Source organism: Cryptomeria japonica, chromosome 9 (assembly GCF_030272615.1).
Source record: "Cryptomeria japonica chromosome 9, Sugi_1.0, whole genome shotgun sequence".
Lineage (NCBI taxonomy): Eukaryota > Viridiplantae > Streptophyta > Pinopsida > Cupressales > Cupressaceae > Cryptomeria > Cryptomeria japonica.
This window is the reverse complement of record NC_081413.1, coordinates 1,233,063-1,247,895: the sequence shown is the minus strand read 5'-3', so window position 1 is coordinate 1,247,895 and position 14,833 is coordinate 1,233,063. Positions and strand designations below refer to the sequence as shown.

The following is a 14,833-nucleotide window of genomic DNA, read 5'->3' as shown; positions in this document are numbered from 1 at the left end:
ACGTTCGGATCATCTGGGTCATGTATCTATAGAGTGAATTGTAGTTAAGAGTCTTGCTATTTTTGGATTGAATTTCAAGTTTTTTCACCCGATGAAAGCCATGATTATCAAATTTCATTTCAATCTAAATGTCGCTGTTATTAAGGATATTTGGTAAACACTGGTGGGCATTTTGAATTAGGTATGTGGATTGAGAACTGTTCCAAATGGAATGACGTTGTCGTTGGACAGTACTGAGCGGAAGGCAGTGAAGATTCTTCCTGCCTTGCTTTTTGAAAATTTCTCTACCAAATCCAATTCAAATACGGCAGTTCATGGTAGGATCATTGAATGAGATTTGACTTTTCATTATAACTCGTTTCTATTTTATACGGATTTCACATGGTAAATTCAGAATAAAAGTGATTTGAAACAAAGTCGTGCCCAAAAAATTGACTAATTTGATCCGCGTGCACCGCCCTGTGGGAGCGTTTTATTTGACTTTAGTGATAACGTTTTAATTATGAAAGAGGTGTTTGGGCGTACATATTCATCTTGTGCAAGGCCATAACTATGAAAAATCTTAAGTAAATTTAAGTATTCAATTTGAAGCCGTCATAGTCCACTCCAAACATAACGTTTTCCCACGCGTTGATTTAGGATAGGGATTTCCTAAGTGGCCGTGGTCACACTATTATAGTACACGCAAATATGATAGTTAAGTACACTCTCAATCAGAAAATAAGATTTTTCTAGATTATAATAGATTTTTGAATTCAATTGTCTAATATAAAAAAAAAACCGTTGAAAGAGAAAAAACTTGATGATAGTTTACGAATTACCCGAAATACTAGTACAATTTTTTTTTACAGAATTGAATCTAAAAATCTATTAGAATCCACAACATGTGCAAATCTCATAAATTTAAAAATTTCTGTTTGTACGGTGGCTGAGCGAGTACGTATGACCGGAGGTTAAAGTTCTTTCAAACATCACGTTTACAATAGCAACGGAATTTAAAATATTTTGTTTGAAATTTGAAGAGTTCATAGTATAAACACTACTTTCATTGAGTCCACCTAAAGATTTCTTTTACTTTTAGTTGGGGACCCCATCCCCGCCAAAATATTAAAAAACAAAAAGAATTTATAAACATGGCAAAAGCATTGCCACAGACTGTGGTACTTTGTAACCATTGCAGTCGCGTAATTATTCATTTCAGTTAGAATTTTGAAGCTTCTGTCATGGGCAACCACACGAAATACAATTTACAGGTCCCTTCTGCATTTTTTTTCTGCCTTGTTGTCTACTGCTGCTGCTCTTTTCCACAACTCAGTGATGCTGCTGCAACCACTGATCCGAAAGAAGGTGAAGCCTCCCTTTAAATTGTTTTGTCAAACTAAATTGACAGGGATTCATTACAGAATAAATAATGTGTTTTAACTTGTTTGTTCATGGTGTTTATAGTTGAGGCACTCAAAGTAATTGCCAGCAAAATGAAGATTTCGAAATGGGACTTTAGTTTGGATCCGTGCAAAAATGACGATTCAAACTGGTATACTCTTGACGACGCACTCGGGCCGCGTGGGGTCATGTGCAACTGTGAATTTGAGAAAAATACCACTTGCCATGCCGTTAAGCTGTAGGCACCTCTCGCCTTTAAAATCATGTTAGTTTATTCATTAGAGTTATGTAACGAGATACACATTTTTCTTGATATATTGCAGAATAGTGGTGTATGAAGAACTGCAAGGGATTATTCCCCCTGAATTGGCTAATCTTACCTACTTGCAAAGCATGTAAGTACTACTTAAAGATTTTCAAACGTTTGTCCTTCCTGTCAAGTTAAATCAACTGGATTTTGTAAAACAAGGTGTAATTTACTGAATTTTAGTAACTTTTAAATAGCGACCTGAGATTCAATTATCTGAGTGGATCTATTCCTGCAACTATAGGCTCATTATCGCGCCTTGAATATATGTAAGCGAGCAAGAGCCTTTTCCCATATAAATTGTGCATTATTATTTTTTTGTTCAAGATGTTTTAGGTGTCAATAATTTAAGTTGTGATTTGCATGTTATAACAGGTCGCTTGGGCAAAATCGTTTAACTGGTCAAATTCCGAAGGAATTGGGGAACCTTACTAAGCTGATATCTCTGTAATCTTACCATCTATCGCTTAGATTGAATTTAGTCGCATATTAATATTGATTTCGATGAAATAAATGTGTTTTGTGTGTATCCGGTGCAGGAGTTTTGAGATGAATAGCTTATCTGGAACGCTGCCGCCAGAGCTTGGGAATTTGACAAATCTGGAACGATTGTAAGTTCATGTTTGTGCTATCCTTGATGGACTCCGAACTTTTTAGTTTTTTTTGTATTTGGACTCTGCTATCCATCCCGGCCTCTAATTTTTGTTTATTTTCACTATTAATTTTGAACTGTATGCATTTTTAACTCAAAGTCTAAATTTTGTTTATTAGATCTATGAGCAGGCTTAAGGGAGCCAGACTCTATTAAAAATTAAAAATGGCTGCTCTTCTAGAGGGTCAGGTCTGTAATAAATTTATATTAACTACGATGAGTCTGATTACATCTTTTAGTCTATATGTAGTCTATATTAACAGAACTGTAAACTATTATTTTCTTTTATTGAATGATGAAATCAAAATACACAAGGGTGAAAGAGCACCAGGCTAAAGCAAAGAAATCAAAATACATACAATTGAAAGAGCAAAATGCTAAAACGTTGCTGCTGAAGAAATAGCTACAGCAGGTATCAGACTAAAACAGTAATAACTAAAACAATAATGACTGCTGTAGAAACAGCTTCAGTAGGCAAATACATAGCTCAAATACATAGGAAATCCTTGAAAGCCAACTCCACTAAAATGCCAAGCATAACAGTTACGTGAGGTCTCATGAAAGTAAGAGTATAACCACACAAAATAACCTTTTTGATACCAAAAAATTTGGAGTCTATAGCAGCAGCAATTGTAAAGAAATCACAGAAATCAGCAAAGAAGACTCTTAGCTGTCTTTATAAATTTCCTCCCAGCTGGGGCAGGCACCACAAACCAATATTCGTCAATAACAATGAACAACTGAAGGAAAAAACCGCTGTCATTATTGTCCTCCATTGTCATTAGATCAAGATTGTCTGCCAAAAGTTGCTGAGTGGAGCTTAAGAGCCTGTAGAGTGCACTTTGAGATACAAAGTTCTGAGACGAAACAGAATTTGAAAGCATGTCATTAGCCTCTGCATGAGATTTCTACCACAAAAACCCAGCGTCGTCAAATGAGAGCAATCCTCGTCCGTAGGCAGAAGGAAGTACATAATGGTGCATATCTTTCCATGCCCAAGAAGAAATTCCATTAGGTTTCTGCAGATTGTTTTCAAACTTTTTAATTTGCTATTGAATCTCATTCAGACTTTTAAAAAGATCTGGGCTCAAACTAGGCGTAGTCCGTAAAACCCAGATGTGGATGGAAAGGTCCAAACACACCATGTGAATTTAAATGTGCAAGGGGAGAAAGGAATGAGAGAAAACATCCAGGCAACGAAACCTCCAGTCTTACCGTAGACATAGTATTACTTCGACTTCCTCCTCATTAGTCTTCGAACTCGGTTGGAGTGCAAAAGACTAGTCAACAGTATCTTCATTGGAGACCCCTGTAATGGATTTAAGGAATTCCACAACGCGCGCGATGGTGCTGCTCAGCCACAGTTTCCCCCATAGCTTCAATCATGAATGGCACAAGGGGCATTGTAGTTGGGGTTCACAACAGGCCAAACCCCAGGTCCACTTAGAAAACCAAGCCCCACAACAGCCTGCTCTACAACAGATTTCAGACCCACATGCCATTTAGGTTTAATGAGAACCTCGACAATCTTCTTCACAGCGTCTTTAGCTTCTCCTAGATCTTAGCATGATTACCACAAACTGACAGGCAACAATAGAATTGACTCTATACCTGTTTCAACCTTCATGAAAGCTTTTCCTAATGCCATCTTTATCAATTCGAGAACCATGGAGAAATTTAATGAGAAACTCGACCATCTTCTTCACAGCGTCTTTAGTTTCTCCTAGGTGTTGCATGATTACCACAAACTGACAGGCAACAATAGAATCGACTCTATACCTGTTTCAACCTTCATGAAAGCTTTTCCTAATGCCATCTTTATCAATTGAAGAACTATGGAGAAATCAGTTTTAAATATCTTTTTCATTTGTAATTGCTATTGAGTTGGTCTAGTGGTGAAACACTTATTTGCCTCAAGACATATATGACTTACTTTCAAGTTAGCTAACTACTTCTTCACAAAATACTATTAAATTTCCATTTATTAAATTTCTTCCACCCTAAATACATCTATCAACTATTATTTTCTTAATCCTAAGCTTTAAACTTTCTTGAATCTTTCCTTCATTATTTGTTTGAATAGGGAGAGGGATGCACACCTTGCCTATTTTATCACATTTGTGATTTTTAAATATATATCTACTCTCGGATTGTCCCAAAATATCTTTGAAAGCCCTACTAAAATTCATCTTTATCAATCTTTCCTCTAAAAGAGTCCAAATAGCTCCCAACCTCTCAATAGAGCTAGGATTAACCCTAAAAGCTCATGTACTTATTTTTAAGGTGGGACTATGAACTTTGTTTATGTTGCTATTTAATATGTAGTAAAAGAGTTTTATGTTTTCATTTATAAATTCTTTTAATTAAATTTGAAAGGTTGTCATTGGATTTTGGATTAAATTTTCGCTAATATTAATATATTTAAATTTAAATTTTTAAATTTAATTAAAAAAATTATTGATAGTTATTGGTATTAGTATATTTTAAGTTGGATTTTGGTTTTTAATAAGTAGATTTTAGATTAAGTTTTGTCTTTTAATGTTGGATTTTAGATTGGATTTTAAGTTTTTATTAATTTTAAATTTATTTTTGAACTCAAAGAGCTATTTTTTGAAGGAGGTTATAGATTATATAATTTGGTGCACCCCTTGTTACCATGAAGATGAGTAGAATTAGGTATGGGTTCCAACTTACCATTATATTCATTTTTAGTTTCTTCAATCTCCTTTTTGGTTTGTCTTCTCTTTAGTGGGATGGTAAGAGTAAGTCAAGATATTTTTTTCATCCTAGTTCTATAGTTGGATCTCTTGTTGAATTTTCTCAACCAATCAAAATCAGTTAGTTGGCTCTGGTTCAAAGCTCATACCATCCTACTGACCCATGTTATAATTTTTGAGCTATTCACACCTCTTGCTACTCTAACTTGCTTTGTTATGACTGCTACTTGTGCCTCTCCTCTCTCCTCCTTTGTATGTTGATGGAATTGTTGGATGGACTATGATCCTATCCATGGTTTCAATTGATTAATATAATAGACCTCAACCTTGATATGGATATGGTTCAAACTTGGAGGCTTTGAATAAATTATGGATGTTAGGGAATAAAGGCCATTGCATGTCCTAAAGGTCCATACTTAGCCTAATGAATAAGACAACTTCCATGTCCACTAAAAGGCGAAAGTTAGAGGTAGTGTGGAAAAAATAGATCAACTATGTGACTTTTGTCTTCTCCTTCCTCTTTCCCAAATGTTCTCTGCCTCTTGTTAGGGAATGGTGTTTGGATGTATTTAAAGGCTCATGACTAATAATGCAAAGAACATTACAAACAGTAATGTTGGCCTAATTCATTATTAAAATGATTTGAAAGTGGACAATATTTTTGTTTTACTTGAAAATTGAGATTTTTTTTTCATTATCCGCTAATCTTATTATGTAAGCTTGGGAAAAAAGTCATGGTCATGCCAAAAAATGACTAATTTAATCTGTGAGTATTGTTGAGTGGGAGCATTTTAGTAGATTTTAGTGATAATATAATCATTTTGTCGAAGTATTGCTTAATTATGAAAGAGACATTTGGGTGCACATATACATCTTGTATATGGATAGAGAATGAGATCTCACCAAATCCATAATTATGAAAATTCTTAATTAAATTTAAGTATTTTAGTCTCCTCTAGGGAAGTGTTCTTGTAGCCGTTATAACTAACTCTGTATACCCACATATTCTAAATGATACATTGGAGTTTGACTATTTTTTTGGTTGTCTTTGCATGCGACTTAACTGCTTATAGCTATTTTTTTAGCTTCTCGATAGTAACAATGCATCTTATGGGATCCATTATGCACACAAGGGTCAAAAAGTACACATTTCAAAGTGTTCCCTGGTATTTACTTAAAGATGCCCTAATAACTGTACATTAGAAATTGACGATACTTATGCATAAAAGCTCTACTATGAATAACATAAAAGTGCATAAATGAGCTCATTATGATCCAAAAATGCTAAAATAAAAGATGACTATTAATACATGTGAAATATATTGATGAGTTTTTAATTAACGTTTGTTTACATTAGCAACGGAATTTAATATATTGTTTAACTTTGAAGAGTTTATATTATAAAAAACTGCTTTTTTTTGAACTTTTAGTTCCGGACACCAGCTCACCCCACCGAAACATAAAGAATTTATACATTTCCACAGAGTATGGCATTCTGTAACCGTTGTAGTCGCGTAATTATTCATTTCAGCTTGAATTTTGAAGCTTCTGTCATGAGCAGCCACACGAAATGTAATTCTCAGGTCCCCTCTGCAATTTTCTTCTGCCTTATTGTCTACCGCTGCCGCTCTTTACCCCAAATCAGTGAAGCTGCTGCAACCGCTGATCCGAAAGAAGGTGAAACCTTATTTTAAATTGGTTACTCAATCTAATGTAGTAGGGACTCATTACAGGATAAATAATTTATTTTAGCTTGTTTGTTTGTGGTGTTTATAGTTGAGACATCATTTGCCTTTAAAATTACAGGTGTATTTTTAACAAAATCAGAAGATACCTTTTCGATTTGTTCTAGTTTTCTTTTATTCGTGGTGTTTGGTTTTACATCTTGCTGTTTGGGAGACTCCACATTCTTTCCCGATCATGTCATTAACCTAGCTTTGACAAAGTGTTTTGCTGTTTATGAATATTTTCCTTGTTCTGCTCTAGTTGCATAGGATTATTTTCATCTTTTCTTGGCCTTTTGTTTGCTAGATGACCCTTATTCAAGGGTTGCATTGGCAGTCTTGGCAAGTTGGCATTGGAATCTTCAAGGATGGCCAAAGTATTCCTGGTTGTGTCTGTAATACGAGGGTTCAACGTTACAATAGAGGAATAGAAAAAGGGTGAGATATTGTTGGGAAATGCAGAGGCAAGAAGGAATATTAGAGTATTTGCGTACGAAACATTAGATTGCTGAATAGAGTATAGCTGGAAACATGGTAAGTGTACTCACAGGGAGAAAGAAAAAAAAATATAATTCATCAGGTTAATGGGTGAAAGTTTTGTTTGATAGAGTTGAATCATGTGAGGAAGCTGCCAGCCATAGAAAGTGTCTTGTAGTCATTGAAGCATTTGTATTTTGAAAGTATGTTGTAATGATAAAAAAGGTTAATAATAGCTTTCATTCAATCTTGTCGACTCCATATTGCAAAAGTTTCTGTTAATATGAATTTGTCTGCTAATTTAGGTAGTTTTAAAATAAACCACCTAGGCTAGACTGCATTACTTTTTAATTTCTTGCAATAGCCAGTAGGGGTTCTCATCCCCAACCAAAGCTAGTGTTGGCTTTTGAAAATTTGTTCGTCTTCATGCCCTTCTTACGCTATGTTTATGCCCTTGATCAATTTGTAATGCATTCTCCTTTGTGGTGGCGAAACTCCTAGCAATCACCTTTAGTTTGGTTGTTGGCCCCGATTTAGTTGTTATCCCCCCAATCATAGCTCTTTGTGGCAGCCTACTCTCATGCTTACTAGTAGCATTCTCTAGAATGCATGCTTTGCTAGCCCTCAATTCCCACACATAGTCATATGCGTACCATTGCCATGCATTGCTCTGTCCTAGTGGTCAATTCTTTTCTGCCCTAGCATGGGTTTAGCCATTGTGTGCTCTATTGTTGCATGGATTCCTTGATGGGCTTGGCTCTTTTGTGGCATGTGTTCATTGGTTGATGTAGAGTCTTGTATGACAACTTGGCTCTATGATGATGCCATATATCTATCTCATGTGGCATCAATAATGGTAGGATCTATCTTTTGTATCCATGGGTATATTGTTCTAGGGTGAATTGCATGGATTTCTCTATGAACGTTGACTCATGATGTGTCACCTTGATGGTGGTGGTAGACCAAATATTATCATGGTGGCTATTCATGGTATGGTGGCAATATACCATTGATTCTTGTGGTGCTTACATGTAATTATGGTGGCCTCATGACATGTGGTCATGGCAACAAGACCTTTTAATGACACCTTTGCTCCAATGAATTGTGGTTGCATGGTGTATTTTACTTGGTAGTGGCCAAACGACCCTTGATAAGCAATTCATAAAGTGTACTGCTTTGTTTATGGGCCGAGAGCTAGTCTTTTGGGGCATTGGCCCACCATGCGGATAGTGGAGATCATCTTGATGTCTGAATGTGCTAATACCCACGCCAATGTGCTATTTAAGTCAATTGTGCTTGTCATATCTATGGATTCTAAATAATTTCATTTATTTGATCCTTGGTTGTGTGATCAAGCTTGTTAGTGAGTTGTGAGGGTGTTGCAAGTGGATGAAGAGACTTGCTAAACACTTGAAGGTCATTTACTATATGAAATAGGGTATCTCTTTCGTTTTGGCAAGTGGTTTCATTGTTGCTGCTTGTTGGCATTTATTTCTTCACATGGACTAGGTAAGTGTGAGGTGTAGTGTGAGACCAAGATGAAATTTAGAAGTACCTAACAATGTTGCAAGTGTTCCCTCTAGATGTTTTCCTTACTCTTTTATCTCTTATTCAGGTTCACATTCTTCAATTTCTAGCTTTGGTTCTTCCTCCTTTGATTCTTCATCAAGAATTACATTCTATATAATGTATTCAACCTTTTCCCAAGCATCAATGCCCAGATTCCCATTGTTTTTCTACATGAAAAACATAATTTGTTTTGATGGGGCCCAGTTTTGGTCACCTCAACAAACTGCTCTTTTGTGGTAATGTTTTTTGGTGAGGAAACCCTTTTTGAAAAGGTTTCTTTTATTGCCCTTTGATTCTAATTTCAAAGTTCTTTTAATAGCCTCGTGAAGGGTCAATGGGTCAATTGCCTTAAGCAAACCCCTAAGATATCCAATTAACCTTACAATGAAAAGGAAAATTAATCTTCTTTTAAAACATCAGGCACCATATTGATAATATTTGGAATTCTTCCACGTATTTCTCCGTTGATTTCTCTTGCTTTAACTGGCCAACTCTCGAAAATGAACTTTAGGATCCTTTCCATAAAACAGAAACCTTTCAATCAACTTTTTGCAAAATTCATCATATGTGCCAATCAAACTATTACTTTGGTTAACCAATCCATGGTACCGCCATTCGTGCAAGTGTCAAGCCCCTGCCACACTAGGCTTAGCAGCCTTAATAAAAACAAGTTGCAGCTTTTATTAATAGTAAACCTGGGTGACAATATATTAGCCATTCAAGGGACAACCTTAAAAATAATTCTAGGCAAACAATGCAAGGGGCTGACTTTATAAATAAGTCTAGGCAAAACAATAAAAAATAATAATAGTTGCTCAATGTGAGGAGCTGACTTAGTTACAAAGGAAAGGGGTAATTACCATTTCTGTTTAGCAAATTCCTTTGAGTAAAATTAATTATCAGTTATCCCTAGCAGCGACCTTTATTATCCTTAACAATTGGCAGTGATTGCAAGGTGAAAGGGCAATGGTTGCACAAGTTGTATTTTTTCACAACTAAGAGTTGTGACCCTTCCTACATTGGAGGATATAAAAGGAGGAAGCCTCATTTGGGGAAGGCATCGAATGATCAAAGAACAAGTATAAAAGGAATTAAGGAATCAAAACTGAACTGAGAGCAGAAATAAATATTTAATAGCAGCAAATAGATTAAAGGATAAATTTTGTGAATAGAGTAAATTATATGCTTCTCTTTATTATAGATATGTGATAATTGATTCATATAATAATCCATTTTAAATTAAGAGAAACGGATTGCAAATAGGAAGGATGGCCAGCCTTTCAAGTTCACAAGAGGTGAAGGAAGACTGACCTTCATGCTCTTATCAAGTACACCACCTCGAGATTGGATGGTGACAACCTTCCATGCTTGTGGGCTAGGAGGTAGAATGGAAGACCGGCCTTCCATGCTCTTGGGCTTGATCAAGGAGGATGACCAGCCTCCAAGGTGAATTGAGCAGATGGAAGGGTGATCCACCTTCCATTCTTTCGCACTACAAGGGCAACCATGAAATAGCCCCCTTAGTTTTTTCTGTTTTTGAACACAACACTAGCACCCATTAGCGTTAGCAATAAGCAAAGTAAACCATCTCGACCACCTGAGCAATTGGAGGATAAGTTATAACAGGGAAAGAGCACTACATTTGGCAGTATGACCAGCCACTTCCACTTGTTCAGTGGGTAACAAGATTAGCTTCAAAATCTGAAAATTAAAGAATGCTGTTTAGTACTACTAAATTAGTGAATTACAATAAGGTTAACATAGAAGCATCATGAGAAAACACTGCTGCTATGATTCAAGAAGTTAGAAAAACAAATCCAAACTCATTGCTGATAAATTATGATGATAATCAGGAGTTTAGAACAGCGATACCCAATATGATATGCAACAGCTGCAAACTGATTTTTTTCAACCAGCAATCCAAGAAAGCTTCAAATGATCATATCTCCCTTGATTCTTCTTTGAAATAGCTCAAATGGAAAGCAAAGACACCATAAAGGCTAGGTGCCCAACCTCCATCCAATCTCAAGTTCCAACCAGCAACTATGGAGATGGCACAAATCCCAATGCAGACCAAGCAAGATGGCACGACCAGCTAAAAGGTATGACCAGCAGAAAAAATCAATGTCCTCATCAAAATCATGAAACCTTGGTCATAGGAGCACCTAAATCTTTGGAAAAGAATGAGCCAGTACTCACAAAAATCAAACCAAACCTCCAAACAGTATGAATACAAACTTGAATCAGCAACTAGGGTTTTTACACTCCAAAAGCAAACACCACTCGCACACCAACTAGAAAACATCAAATCCACTCAAAATTGAATTCTCCATTGGAATACCCTGGCAACCTCTAGATGAAGCTGCACCACAATCAGCTAGGAGTTATTTTTTCAAACTTGAAACTGGAAGAAGCTAGGAGGCACACAACCCCGAAGCAAGAGTCTCTGAAAATATTTCAGCAGCACTTCGTTATCAAAATATTAGCATACTGTTGTGACCATTTCACACATCACCCCATAAGAATGGGGACCCCCTCTTTTTCGCTTTTGTTTTGCCTATTCTTCTCTCTGCTTTTAGGGTTTTGAGTGAGTGAGTCGTCTGTCTGAGCTAAGGCTAAACCCTAGCGGTTCCTTTTGAACGTTATTCAAGCTAAGCCCAGTCAAAATTTGAAAGTTATTAAGCATCCTCCCGAGGATTGAGATTGTTGAAGTAAGGTGAGCCTGTCAGGAAAGTCAAATAGGTCTCAGGTTAGGTCTTATCAGGGTTTTTTTTTTTTAAGGAAAAATTCAAATTTTGTCGAAGTGTTAGCATTTTTGAAGAAGAAATTGTGTTTTTGCCTAGGTAAATTTTGATCAAATTTTGGAGGCAAGATGATGCCTGAAACTAACTGGTTCCTGGCCTTGAAGATGATCTAACTCTGCCTTGTGAAATGATTGGAGACTTAAATTTTGAATATTTTAGCCAGAAAGGATAAAATTGCTCTTGTCCCTCACCCAAGGAATAGGGCGAAAATGTTATTTGTTGCATATTTGTCACTGACTTTTCTATTTTGTTTTGTGCAGGGTCTCTAGGAGAGATAATTGGACGTATTTTGATGCTTTTGAAGGTTTGGAGGCATGGAAATGAAGAATTTTGAAGGATAAAGAGAAAAATCGCTCCTGTCCCTCTCCAAGGGACCAGGGCGAAATTTTGAATTCCCTCATCTTGCAGTGAAAATAGGCCAAGTATGAATGGAAAGCAAGTGATTTTCTCCACCCGCCTGAAGGAGTTTTAGCCTGGAAAGGTGAAGGATTAGGTTTGAATCTTCAAAAGCGCTCCTGTCCCTCTCTGAAGGACCAGGGCGAAAAGGCTTAACACAGTTACTCCTGACCTTGTTTGATCAAATTGAAACATCAAAGGCATGGTGAAGGACAAAATGAACGTGATAGAGCATCCAGACTTGATTAAAGACAATGAAATGATGGAGTTTTTGCCTAGAGGGGTAAAAGTGCTCCTGTCCCTCACTGGAGGACCGGAACTCGAATTTCAAATTTGCACTATTTTTGCAAAGATCAAAATGATTTTATGATTTGAAGAGATCAAGGGAAGCATGTTTTGTCCATTGAATATAATTTGAATGGTCAATAAACGAGGAAATCAACCCAAATGACAAAAAGTGCTCCTATCCCTCACTGAAGGACCATGGTGTTTTTTCAAAATTCTCCTTTTTGTTTAAGATTTTGAGATAAAACTTGACTTGGATAGGAGGGAGCAATGATGTCTTATGCCTTAGATACGATTGAGGGTTTAAAAGAACAAAGAAATCAACTCAAATGACAAAAGGCGCTCCTGTCCCTCACCAAGGAACCAGAGCGATTTTCTAAAAAGTGCAAATTTCTTGCAAAAACAAGGCAAGTGTCATGATTGAAATGAATGGAAGAAGGCATGATTGGCCCATTGAAGAAAATTTAAAAGGCTAGCAAAGGAAAGACAAGCTTGAATTTACAAAAGCGCTCCTGTCCCTATCCAAGGGACCAGGGCAAAAAACCTAAAATCTAGCCTTTCTCGCCAATTTTGGACAAATCTAGGCCAAGGCGCAAGTTTGCAAGGATGTTTAAAATGCTTCAAGGTGGAACTGAGATGCAAGAGTTACAAATTTTGATGACAATTGGTAAAAGCGCTCCTGTCCCTCTCCAAGGGACCAGGGCGAAATTTCCAAATGTGCCCGTTTGCCTTACACTTTGAGATGCTATTTTTGTTTCCGAGACTCAAGAAGGAGTGGGGAATGCTGTTCTACGCCTTGACGGTAATTTGAAGTTGATGTGATCAAGAATTTGTGCAATGGACTCAAAAGCGCTACTGTCCCTCACTGAAGGACCAGGGCAATTTTTAGGAAATCAACAATTTCCCTTCGAGATTATGCTAAGACAAGGTTGTGCAAGATGGGAAGGATCTTCTAAAGCATGGCAAACAAAGATTTGACTTCAAAATTTAAGAATCCTAGCCTAAAATACAAAAAGCGCTCCTGTCCTTCACTAGAGGACCAGGGCGAAAATCTTTAGAACATCAATTTTGCCTTGCAAAGAACGAGTTAAGCATGCATAGAATGAACGAAGGAGATCATTGCTTACCCTACAACGAGAATTGGCAATTAAAAGATGAAGATTGAGGACAAAGGGAAAAGGCGCTTCTGTCCCTCTCCAAGGGACTAGGGCGAAAATGTCCTAAGGCACGTTCCTTCTAGAGATCAAGTAAATTAAACTCAAGACTCCTATTGAAAATGCCATTTCAAAATGCCTAGATGAAGTTTTGAACGTGAAAACGAGGAATGCAAGGCTTAAAATACAAGGCGCTCCTGTCCCTCTCCAAGGGACCAGAGCGAAGTTATTAGCATTCATTATTTTTTACCATACTTGGGCGTTAATATCTTCCAAATCGTATTAAATGCTAGAATTGCCAAACTTCGAAATATTTGAAAAAGAAAAAAATTAATTAAATTGGCATTTAATAAAAGACGCATTGGTTTTTAATAATTAATTTTGAGCCTTAGAAAATCGTTTTTTTATTATTGAGGCATTTAAAATTAATTTTTATTAAATTAAAATTAAAAGATGGAGCGCTTGGAGGTTTATTTTCATTCATTTTATCAAGTTGGCCCCTCCTTTTGCAATTTTATTTATTTTTTTTGGCCTATTTTGCCAAGTCGGCCTATGGAGAAGTGAAATGGTGAGCGCTCTATATATTTGGGGTGTGTTTTTCATTATTCAAATCATTCACCCATTACTTCAAGTGCGATTTGGAAAGCAAGGGGAAGTGCGAAAGCTGGTCCATTTGGAGCGAATTTATCCTAGGCATTGAAGACTAGAGGTGGTGGAGTTGATGCTTGTGAAGACTAAAGGAGGCGCATTTTGCTAAAGGGAGGACTTCGATCTACATTTTGCCTAGCAAATTCTCATATTTTTGCATCATTTCTTAGAATTAATTCTCAAGTGGAGGTATGGCATAATCACCTTGACACCATTATTGAAGATTTGAATTTTGCACTTTGTTTTGAAAATCCTAAGGTTAATGTAGTTGATTAGGAAATGATAACTCAAGATTTATCATGAAGTTTCCTAATTAAAATCTTGAATCTTCCTTTCTACTCTATATTTCTACGCTTCAAAATACGTTACTCATTATGAAATGTTGTGTAGGTGTCAAGATGGCGACTCCAAAGGCAGGAGCATCCACTAGTCGTCCAGCTCTCATGAAGGAAGATCAGAGGAATGAAGAATTGGAGACCAAGATCGTGTCCAAGTGGAGCAACATCGGAGATACCAACTTGGGGAACTTCAGTATCAAGAAGTTTGGAGAGGTCCCTTACATTGGAAAGCCATCACCTGTCGCAAAGAGAATAATTGAAAGTGGCATCATCAAGGCGGCCGGTTTCCCTCCAGCAGTCCAGTGCCATGAGCTGATGATCGAGTGTGCCCGCCATTATGACTCGCAATCAAGATCGATCGTGTCCAAGGAAGGAAACA

At 36.8% G+C, this 14,833-nt stretch overlaps 1 protein-coding gene across 2 annotated transcripts in view; it reads left to right on the top strand.

Moving 5' to 3' along the window:
* Positions 1-1,147: 1,147 nt before the first annotated feature.
* LOC131059705 (probable LRR receptor-like serine/threonine-protein kinase At1g56140) overlaps positions 1,148-14,833 on the top strand; it is a 140,622-nt gene continuing 126,936 nt past the window's right edge. Inside the window, exons 1-6 of one of the 2 annotated variants that reach the window (XM_057992725.2) lie at positions 1,148-1,347; positions 1,447-1,621; positions 1,707-1,778; positions 1,888-1,959; positions 2,066-2,137; positions 2,230-2,301. In XM_057992725.2, the coding sequence (XP_057848708.1) occupies positions 1,224-1,347; positions 1,447-1,621; positions 1,707-1,778; positions 1,888-1,959; positions 2,066-2,137; positions 2,230-2,301 (587 nt within the window). In that variant the 5' untranslated portion in view covers positions 1,148-1,223. Of the gene's footprint in view, positions 1,348-1,446; positions 1,622-1,706; positions 1,779-1,887; positions 1,960-2,065; positions 2,138-2,229; positions 2,302-6,542; positions 6,737-14,833 lie in introns of those variants that run through there. The other variant, XM_057992731.2, reaches the window with a different exon arrangement.